The sequence below is a fragment of the Barbatula barbatula genome (assembly GCF_947034865.1).
Source record: "Barbatula barbatula genome assembly, chromosome: 18".
NCBI classification, from domain to species: Eukaryota; Metazoa; Chordata; class Actinopteri; order Cypriniformes; family Nemacheilidae; genus Barbatula; species Barbatula barbatula.
In genome coordinates, this window is record NC_136781.1 from 470720 (window position 1) to 482178 (window position 11459).

The 11459-nt window shown below is 39.6% G+C and overlaps 1 protein-coding gene across 1 annotated transcript in view; it reads right to left on the reverse strand.

The window, feature by feature from the left end:
- The window catches only part of gabra2b (gamma-aminobutyric acid type A receptor subunit alpha2b), a 39027-nt gene that overhangs the window by 16073 nt on the left and 11495 nt on the right, over window positions 1–11459 (reverse strand). The window contains exons 5-7 of the mRNA XM_079480619.1: window positions 7165–7385; window positions 6558–6640; window positions 6321–6464 (exon numbers count right to left, since the gene is read on the reverse strand). Of these exons, the coding sequence (XP_079336745.1) occupies window positions 6321–6464; window positions 6558–6640; window positions 7165–7385 (448 nt within the window). The remainder of the gene's footprint in view (window positions 1–6320; window positions 6465–6557; window positions 6641–7164; window positions 7386–11459) is intronic.

Sequence of the window (11459 nt, forward strand, 5' to 3'; positions counted from 1 at the left end):
GGCGGAGCAAAGAGAAGATACAAACATGAACGGTGTGATTTTTTTAACCATAAATCGTGTACACACATTGAAATACATCTAAAACAAACGATAATATTTGTGTAAGCCGTGTCATATGACCCCTTTAATTCAAGGTGATACACACACACGTGTAGTGATAGCCGAGGCTGTGATATGAAGCTCTTAAAAACGCTTGAGATAATTCCTTCACTGGAGTGTGTAGATGTAGTGCACCCTCAAGTGTGCCACATGACCTAATTTCCCCTCACACTGATATAATGAATGATTCATCTCACATCAGCAGACAGACACCACAGACAAGACACACAAGAGAAACAGACCTCCTGTGTGTGAGGGTGTGTATAAGTGTGTGAGGGTTTATGTGTGTGTTTGAGTGTGTGTGTGAGTGTATGAGTGTGTGTTTGAGTGTGTGTGAGGGTGTGTATAAGTGTGTGAGGGTTTATGTGTGTGTTTGAGTGTGTGTGTGAGTGTATGAGTGTGTGTTTGAGTGTGTGTGAGGGTGTGTATAAGTGTGTGAGGGTTTATGTGTGTGTTTGAGTGTGTGTGTGAGTGTATGAGTGTGTGTTTGAGTGTGTGTGAGGGTGTGTATAAGTGTGTGAGGGTTTATGTGTGTGTTTGTGTGTGTGTGTGTGTGTGTGTGTGTGAGGGTGTGTATAAGTGTGTGAGGGTTTATGTGTGTGTTTGAGTGTGTGTGTGAGTGTATGAGTGTGTGTTTGAGTGTGTGTGAGGGTGTGTATAAGTGTGTGAGGGTTTATGTGTGTGTTTGTGTGTGTGTGTGTGTGTGTGTGAGGGTGTGTATAAGTGTGTGAGGGTTTATGTGTGTGTTTGAGTGTGTGTGTGAGTGTATGAGTGTGTGTTTGAGTGTGTGTGAGGGTGTGTATAAGTGTGTGAGGGTTTATGTGTGTGTTTGTGTGTGTGTGAGGGTGTGTATGAGTGTGTGTTTGAGTGTGTGTGAGGGTGTGTATGAGTGTGTGTGTGTGTGTGTGTGTGTGTGTGTGTGTGTGTGTGTGTGTGAGGGTGTGTGTGTATTTTAGTGTGTGTGTGTGTGCGTGCGTGTGAGATATCAGCAGAGGCGGACAGAGTACACAGGTTCATTACTTGAGTAAAAGTACAGATACCCCTTGCTAAATTTTACTCAAGTACAAGTAAAAGTACTACAGTCAGATGTGTACTTAAGTAAAAGTACTGAAGTACATGTTTTTAAAAGTACTTGAGTATCAAGAGTACAAGAGTACATTTTCTAAATATTGCATTACTACTGCCACAGTGCTTACATTTATGTACAGAAACGTCCTACATGGAGTTATGAAAAATGTTAATGTTAATACCTTGGAGAATGTTAAAGGAATTTAAAGTAAAATAAAGTAATTTTAATCTTTTTACCATGCTTTATTCTTTTCACCTCTGCTAGAGTTTTAATGGATTTTTTGCACCCACATTTGAACCGAACAGTTTTAAACAACACACCGCATACTCAAGAACATCAAAGCAAATACTCGACTTACATTAATGAGTAATATTAGAAAATACAATTCAGCTAACAATTGTGTGTACATGTGAGTTTCTCTGTTTTTTCATCAATCAGTAGTGGCGTTTCATCAAAACCTAGGGTATGGCGAAATTTCCTCAGACCATACAAAAACGAACCACAACGAAACCAAATGATACCACATATATGTAACCACAAAACTTAAAGTAGTAAAAAATAACCCACAGCCAGATGTTGTCATAACCACCACCAACGACTACGTTAATCGACTATGAGACTAAAATATAAACCAACCATTGATCAGATTCAGCAAACAAGATTAAATATAAAACATGTCTTACCTTGTCGCAGGGTTGTTAAGCCTTGATTCTTTTCATTTTTAAGCTAATCCTGGCATAGCTAGTGGCAAATCGCAAAATACATAATAGCCTAAACTGCGACTGCACTACAAAGTCTTTCCGTACAATATATTTTTTTAATTTTTCACAGATAGCGTTGTACATTATGAATGAAATACAATAACAATAGTGTAAATTATTCGATTTATTAAAATTTTTAAATGGATGCCAACTAATTGGGAAAATAAAGACCATCCCCACTACCCATAACCTCACACTTGATTCCAAAACCACTGTTAGGCATTTTGTAGACAGTTTCTTTGTTTTATTGAAAATAAATGCCTGTATATGATCTTAAATGTGGAAGATGCAGACAAACGAGTTTAGCCAAAAAGAGCTTCGAACCAACATTACGATGATGTCACGTCAAAACTACATATCTTCGGTCTTACCGACTATACGTCAATGACGCTATGTGAATTAACGGTGTTTATACATTCTCAAATACACATGCTTCCGACGCCTATGCTACATGTACACATCAGTGTAAAGTAGTTCAATTATCTTTAATGAGTCTCATTATGCACACGTACTTTATTTCAGCAATGTTTTCTGAACGCTATAGGGCCATACGCAAACGCCGCCCCTGAAATCAATAAACCTAAAACAGCAAAGAAGGCGATATAGCAATGTTCTGACACACCTCTGAACCTGACCGTGTTATACACGCAGCATAGAGCAAAGAAGAGAAAATAATAATGATTAAAGAAAATCAGCTGACCGGTCGCGATGTTTTCAAGTTCATTTCATGTTATATTTAGCATTTTATATGACGCTATTGGCTACTCTTCCCTTACCTTTATTCTTTATTCATATAAAAATCGCATGAAAATACACACAAAACACATATTCTTCAATCGTGCATTTATTAGCTTCTTGTTTTGGTGAAGAAATGTTACTTTAGCTTCATCGCGGATGTCCTGAATGAGGAAGTGTACACAGGACGTGTCATGCAGACGTGAGATGATTGACAGCTGAGTACAGCAAATGATAGAGCTCTGAGGTCTGGGTGATTGTTGCTGATAGGCTCGCTCAATAAGTGGCGCCTGCACAATCCAATCACGTTTGAGAGGGAAAAAACAAATTGGTGGTTTCCGAGATTTTTCTTTTTCCTTTTTAGAAGTAACGGGTACTTACGGTTATGGATAGAAATGTAGCGGAGTAAAGAGTACAATATTTGCCTCTCAAATGTATTTGAGTAAAGTCATGAGTACTCCCCAAAAATTATACTCAAGTAAAGTACAGATCCCTCAAAATTGTACTTAAGTACTGTACTCGAGTAAATGTACTCCGTTACTGTCCGGCTCTGGATATCAGAGGGTGCCGGATGACCTAAATATACTTTTTGTTGATGTAAATGTCCCTTAAAGGGATACTTCACCCAAAAAATAAGATTCTGTCTTAATTTTAGTTTTAAATCTTAATTTTAATTAAGATTCAGAGTGATTATAACCAAACAGATCTCAGTCATTGGGGGCAAGATCTTTCTGGTTATAAGCATTCTTCCAAATTTCTTTCTCTGTGTTCATCAGAACAAAGACATTTATACACATTTGGAACAACTGGAAGGAGCGTTTTTGGGTGAAGTATCCCTTTTAAGTGTCAAAATTCTGTAATTTATCTCATGTGGTTATACAGTAAGTCTTTCTTTAGTGAAACACAAAAGAAGATATTTTGAGAAACGTCTCATCTGTTTTGTGTTCATACAATGTTAGTCAACGAAGTTCAGTGTTGTTTGACTGTCAACATTCTTCAAAAATATCTTCTTTTGTGTTCTGCAGGAGAAAGAAACTCACACAGCATAAGTAAATGATGGGCGAACTGTGTCTGTAACTGAGAGCATGTGACGTATGAGCACAGTCCGTAATGTGTGCACATCTTCTGTGTGTTTGCTGTTAAGTCCCTGAAGCTCTTCTGAGGTTGTTCTGCACTCAACTGAAGTGGAATATCGCCTTTGCTCTTCTGTTTCTCACCGCACGCTTTACTGAGCTTCCGAATGCCAACAGGCGAGAAATGTCACAGCGAGACACATATGTGTGAGTGTGTGTGTGTGTCAGTCCGTGTGTGTTGAGTCTTGTCTGAGATGCGGTGTTCAAACACACAGGAGAGTCAGCTGACAGAAAGAACATGTGCTTCATGATGTTGGATGGAGAGCATCCATCACCTGATCCTCCTCATATATCTCACAGGCTCTCTCAGCATCATCATTCACTCACCTTCGTGTCATTCCAGATCTGTGACAACTCGAAATATTTAGGAGTCCACTTGCTCTGATCCACAAAAATAAATATGAAACCCTGAAACCCAAATAACAATTTTTCCCAAAACATCAACAGCTTCAGCTATTTTATCACAGACTTTTATGCAGAAACGACTTTCTTACTTAGTCTTGTTTTTTTAAAGAAAATATGAAAGTTCAGTGAATTTGTGCATAAAACAAGCAAAAAATCTGCCAATGATGTGAGCAAAATAATCTTGAATTTAGTCCCTCAGAAAAAGGTAAACCTTGATTCAAGATAATAATTTTGAGCCATTTGTACTGGAAAACAAGACAAAAATAACATTGTTAATAGCTTAAGCAACAGACTAGTGTTGTAGTCGAGACCACCCAAACTGCCCTTACAGAAAAGTTCTTTGAACATTTTCATGTAAATCCCATGTGAACTCCCAAGGCATCACATGTGCAACACTTCAAGTAAAGTCAGCTTTATTTATATAAAAATTATTTAAAAAAAATTATTGTTACAAAGCAGCTGTACACGAAAACATCGACTATAAGCAAAACATATAAAGTTATGCAAGTGAAAACACAGGGGGACACCGGGCCTAACCAGGGGATTATGTGTGTGTGTGTGAGGGTGTCTAAAATGATTAGATTTTAGATTATCAATAATAATTTTGTAGAGTCGCCACGTCCTTTGTCCAGCTCAACATGTGTTGATACGTCTCCCCATGTGATCACATGTTCTTCACATGTCACCACGTTGCACATGTCATTCCATGGGTTTTTACATGTGATCTAATGGGTTTCACATGGGAATTCACACAAAAATGTTCAAAAAACACACATTTCACAAGTGATTACATGTGAATTTCGTGTCTATTTTTGTAAGGGTGAGACCAAGACCAGCATTCCTAAAAATCATCTATAAGATCCACATAACACCAAAAAGTCATAATAACAGAATCATGCGTTCCAAGCATTCTTATCTAGCTGTGTGTTGCTCATAAATGCACAAAAGTTTTGATTTTGGTACGAAGTAGAACACAAATTGTGTCTAAAATTTAAGTCTCTTATGAACTCCTGGTTTATTTAACCATTGTATAAAATCAATAGCTCATTTTCAGATCACATCAGATGTTTTAATATTTAAACAAGAGAAGACATTTTTTTGCAATCACATCTGACACCTTTTTATAAATTTTGTTGACAGCTTTCTAACAGATTTCCTTGAGGACAATCCTCTATTCATCTCTTACCGGCATAACAGTAACAAAATAAATCAAATAAGAAATAAGTCAGTGAATTATTTTAAAGCCAGCAGTTTTACATCCAATAACACAAATTAGATTTTTTTTGACTGGTCTTTAAATAAAATCCAGAGACCAAGACAAGACCGACACCGAAGACTGTTGAGACCGACACACGACCAAGACCGGTCTCGAGTACTACAACACTACAACAGACATAAACATCACAAACTAAAAACTTCAGTCATAACTTTACACACACATGATATGCCGTTTTATCATACATATCTTAATGTGTTTGTCTTGTGATATATCAACTGTAACATTTGCTCAACACACCTCCAGTGCTTCACAGCTTCTATATGCTTTATTGTACCATGGAAAACCACGAAGTGTGAACATCTGTAAAGACTGATGTGGGGTGACGTGATGGCAAGCACAAACCATGTGATTTTTGGCTGGATCTTGTTGTCGCGGACAGATTTCCAATCGCGACCAAATCGGTGCTTGTTTCTGTCGCAGAAGCTCGTTAAGTATAAGGAGGTCAGCGTCGTGACCCGGATCGGTCCCAGACACTACTTATTATATTATCGCCGAGTGATCTCGTTGTGTGTGACACTATGGATCTAATCCAGCCAATCACAGCGCAGAAGGTTTACGTCAAATGGAGGAATCAAAAGCTGCCGACATATATTCATTTACATTACAGAGCGTGTTATATGGCTGGTATAACAGACATAAAGGTTTTTAAAAGTATCCTGAAGCAAATCTTTGGAGTATTGTTAGCGCACTTTGTATGCGTTGTGTAGTGTAGTGTGCTTGCTGCTACAACAAGAAGATGAAGGATGACAAGAAACCGTGTTGTGAAGTGTAAGCACCATAGACATTCAAGCAGTTTCACAGTCCTGTAGTGTCAGCTCGGCTTTAAGTGTGGGACTCACCAGTGCTGGATCTGATGGTTTCATTTCCCACGGTTTGTCCCAGTAGATCATACTGGTTGAGTCTGGAACTCTCCCCCTCCACCACCACCGAATTAGACGCGTTCTTCGTCCACGTATACGTGACTTCTGACATCGTGTAAGCGTCTGTGGAGATGAAGCCAGACACGTTGAGCGTTTCAAACAGATTATTAACATAAACATCATGATACTGGAGAATAAATCTGTCTGTGGACTCACAGCTGCCAAACTTCAACGGACACGAGTGGAAATCCATGGGAAAATCTTCAAGATGCATCGGACACTCGGCGTGAACCGTCAGCCTGACACACACACACACGCAAACAAACACCAAAACACAACCAGAGGTGATATCATCTGGATTTCATGAGAAATGTTTGAGGTCATATCGAGATCTTCACTAATATCGACTTTTGATCGTAGACTTAACAAATCTGAGCTCAGTTTGACACATTGCTGACGTCTCTTCTCAAGCTCTGATGACAGACTCATTTTCTCAGGAGACGCAGATGAGAAGCTCTCTGTTAAGTCTCATCGATGTCTAGGATAGATTTCATGTGTGATTTTTCCTCTGGGTTATCACGGAAACTGCTGAACTCAAAGAAAACTCCAGCAGTCTGATCGAAATGAACTGAGATTTGACTACAGCGATTGTCAATTAACTTAAATGAGATGATTTTAATTAGCTGTTAAGTCAATAAGCCTGCGGGCACAATGACTGTCATGCGGTGAGAGACTGAGTGGATGAATTCACTTGGTATTTTATAACAGAGTATGTCACGCAGTATGTTTTATATTGCCACAGCGATGTTGTGTATGCGGTTACCTCATGGTGTAAAGAAGAGTGCCGTCGTCTTGGATCCGCAGCAGTTTGTTGGGCATTGTCATGTTGTGTGCGACAGATTTCTTGCCGTTGTGGAAGAATGTGTCCGGAGTCCAGATCTTGCTGGCCATCAGATTGTTCAGACGGAGAATATTCATCGGTCCCTCGAACTTCAGCCTCTCATCCTTCCAGCTCTGCCTGAAGAACACATCGATGGTGTACTCCTGAAAGATAACACATCACATCTCTTTAATATCTCAATTATCTCTCCTAGACTTTAATGGGATTGCAAGGAGAGCAAATGAAAATTTCTCATCTGAGGCTTTCCAACTGAGGCTTTTCTCAACTTCTCAGGCTTTCCAACTTCCCTTCAATCCTCACTCCTCATTTGATTTTATTATCGTTGAATATAAATGCAGTTTAACTTGATTTGCTGATGCAGTTGCGACACAACATCAAGACATTAACATGTGCACAAGGTTTAGATGACAACAAGATCAAGACCCAAAGCAGTTCTGCCTGAAAGATAATTCAAAGGAAGAGTTGGATGAAATACTATAATAATAATAATTTCTTTATTCTCTTTTTATTGTCTATAGGAATGTTTTCCACTACAAAGAGTCTTTTGTTCAACAGTAAGCTTCTATAGATGTTAAAGGTTATTAAAGGAGCCATACAACCCGACAAGGACCCTTTATTTGTAAGAGGCTATCCACATGGAGGCGCATCTTAAAGCAATGTGACACGACTCTTGTTTTAAAATGATGTCTCTGGCACATCTTCAGACTGTACATGATGGAGCTTATGGTCCAGGCTGAGGATGTTATATCCATTAATGAACAAGAGACCCCCTCATTTCCTCACATCAGACACACACATCAGGGTGGTGAGGTCATTAAGCGTTGATGAGATTGCTGAACAAGTGTCAAGTTGCATTTACATAGATTATTTATAGACACATCATTTATGATCGCCTGCGTGTCGTAATTAATTTATTATTCACGAGTTTCAATACATTAAATGACAGCTCCTTACTGATATGTGGTGTGCTGTCATGACTAGATATATAAAGTAAATTCAAAAATGACGAGACCGTTCTAAACGTTCATGTAATCATCGTGTCTAGATATATTGTGAACATTTCATTTCAGTCTGTGTTGAATTAGAAACTAAATCAAACTTCAGGAGTGATAAAGTCATCCAACAGCAATGAGAAAGACTGATAACTGAGAAAAATCCAGATTATCACATCGTTTTAATGTTGATCTTCCTAAATACATGTATAGAAATATGACTGTTGTGTTGTGTGTGTTTTCTTTGCTGGATTTGAGGTCTGAAAAAATCCAGAGCATCTTTTCTGTTAGTTTCACCTGTTTCTCTTTATGTCTCTTATTATATTATTCTGAGGTACTCATACTTGTTCATTTCTATTTCACACTGTTAACTTGAGTAAAAGTGCTTTATTTGACCGTGGCCTCAGGTCAGCACAAATACCGCCCGACCTCAAACCTCGCTCTACATTTTACTTGTTGTGTCTCTATCTCACTCTGTTTTCTATTTCTTTACGTGCGCTCCATGGCTCAGAGGCAGTCAGCGTTAATAAGCATGATGACCTTCTATGTTCTGGTGTGTGTGTGCGTCTGGGCTTTGTCTAGCGCCAGAGGCTCAGAGCGGAGCAGGTTAACCCTCATCCATCATGGCCGGGGTCCCGTCAGGACATCTCACGCGAGGATGATGCTGGTTTAAGGTTCCCTGTGGTACTTATATCTGTCCCTGCAGCTATACTGACACAAACTAATGGTTAGAAAGAGAGAAATATGATATAAGAGGAAGAAAGAGATGCTCTGAGAGAGAGAGAGACGAGTGCTTTATAAATGAGATCAGCTCCTGAGATGTTATCCCACAAACCAGTGATACCAAAAATAAACATTCTGTCATTGTCTATTCTCCCTCATGTGTTTTTAAACCTGTCGCTTAGTGGAACACAAAAGAAGATATTTTGAGAAACGTATCAGTGGATCACACAATGGAAGTCAGTGGGGTTCAGTGTTGGTTGATTATCTACGTACTTCAAAATATCTTCTTTTGTGTTCTGAAGAAGAAAGAAACTCATACAGGTTTGTCTGTTAAAGCCCCAGACTGCTGACCCATGAGTCCCATCACTCTTCTGGTAACCTGAGCATCAGTGTGTTTATGACAGGATCGGCTCTAATGATGACTGTTATCATGTCCACAGGGCAGTGACACACAAAACGTCATTTAAAACATTCACACCGTGAAGAAAACACAATCCACAGGCTTCTCTAGCAGATCAGAGCTTCAGAGAGAGAGAGAGAGAGAGAGACATAGAGAGAGAGAGTGTGAGTGAGAGAGAGAGAGAGACATAGAGAGAGACATAGAGAGAGAGAGAGAGAGAGAGAGAGAGAGAGAGAGAGAGAGAGAGAAAGCCTCCCCAGCATCTGGAACCGAGGTCTTATTACCCCAATCCATAAAAGCGGAGACAAATTCGACCCAAATAACTACCGCGGAATATGCGTAAACAGCAACTTAGGTAAACTCTTCTGTAACATTCCAAACAGCCGACTCACCAACTTTCTAAATGACAGAAACATTCTGAGAAAATGCCAAATCGGTTTCCAACCAAAATACCGCACATCAGATCATATTTACACCATTCATACTCTAATCGACCAAGAAATTAACCAAAATAAAGGAAAACTCTTCTCATGCTTTGTTGACTTTAAAAAAGCTTTTGACTCAATCTGGCATGAGGGGCTTTTCTTTCAGCTTATTCAATGCGGCATTGGAGGAAAAACCTACGACATCATTAAATCAATGTACACGGATAACAAATTTGCAGTTAAAATAGGCAACAAGCACACAGACTTCCTCTCCCAGAGTCGTGGAGTAAGACAGGGCTGTAGTCTGAGTCCTACTCTATTTAACATCTACATTAATGAATTAGCTCGGGCTTTAGAACAGTCACCAGCACCCGGTCCCATCCTACTAGACACTGAAGTGAAATGCCTTCTGTTTGCAGATGATCTGGTGCTGCTGTCACCCACAAAAGAGGGTCTACAGCAACATCTAGACATCCTGCACACTTTCTGTCAAACATGGGCGCTATCAGTGAACCTTAAAAAGACCAAAGTTATGATATTCCAGAAAAGGCATAGTCGACAAAACCAACATCACAACTTTAAACTCAACAACGTGCCTTTAGAGCAAACCCAAAACTACACATATCTCGGTATAAACATCAGTAACACCGGAAACTTAAACAAGGCAGTGAACGACCTGAGAGACAAGGCACGAAGAGCTTTTTACGCTATCAAAAGGAATATAAAAATCCACATCCCAGCTGGAATTTGGCTTTAAATAATCCAATCCGTTATAGAACCAATAGCACTTTATGGATGTGAGGTTTGGGGTCCCCTCACCAACCAAGAGTTCTCCAAATGGGACAAACACCCAACTGAGACCCTGCAAACAGAAATGTGTAAAAACATTCTACGGGTACAACGCAAAACCCCAAACAACGCCTGCAGAGCAGAATTAGGACTATATCCTCTAATAATTAAAATACAAAAAAGAGCGATTAAATTCTATAACCACCTTAAGAACAGCGATACAGAATCACTCCATCACAAAGCCTTACGTCACCAGGAGCTGAACCCAGAGAAAAGTTGTCTCATCCAACTGATCTCAGAACTAACTCTAAAACCCCAAACGTGTCCAACTGAACCCCAAACTCCAGCCAGAATTAACCAAATGATAAAAACACAAAAAGAAAAATATCTCAAACACTGGACAGAAGCAACAGCTCAGCAAAGTAAACTTGAATGCTATCGGTCATTAAACAGAGAATATAAAGCGGCAGAATACCTCAAAAGCGTATCAGACCCTAAACTAAGAAAAGTGTTGACCATGTACAGACTCAGTGAACACAAGCTCACTGTGGAGACGGGCCGACACAGACAGACATGGACTCCAAGAGAAGAGCGACTGTGTCCACACTGCACACAGAGACAAGTGGAAACAGAGCTGCACTTCTTAACCTCGTGTCCAAACTATACGGACATCAGAGAAACATTCTTCCCCCAGTTCACAAACTTCCACAAAGACTTCAAGCAGTTTCAACAACAGGACAAGATCTCATACATACTGGGAGAAAAGCCCATCAGCTCAAACCTGGCGGCGAGATACGTCAAGTCCTGTCACGACAGAAGAGCAACAACCAGCACAACACACACAACACAGACACAACACACACAACACTGACACAACACACAACACAC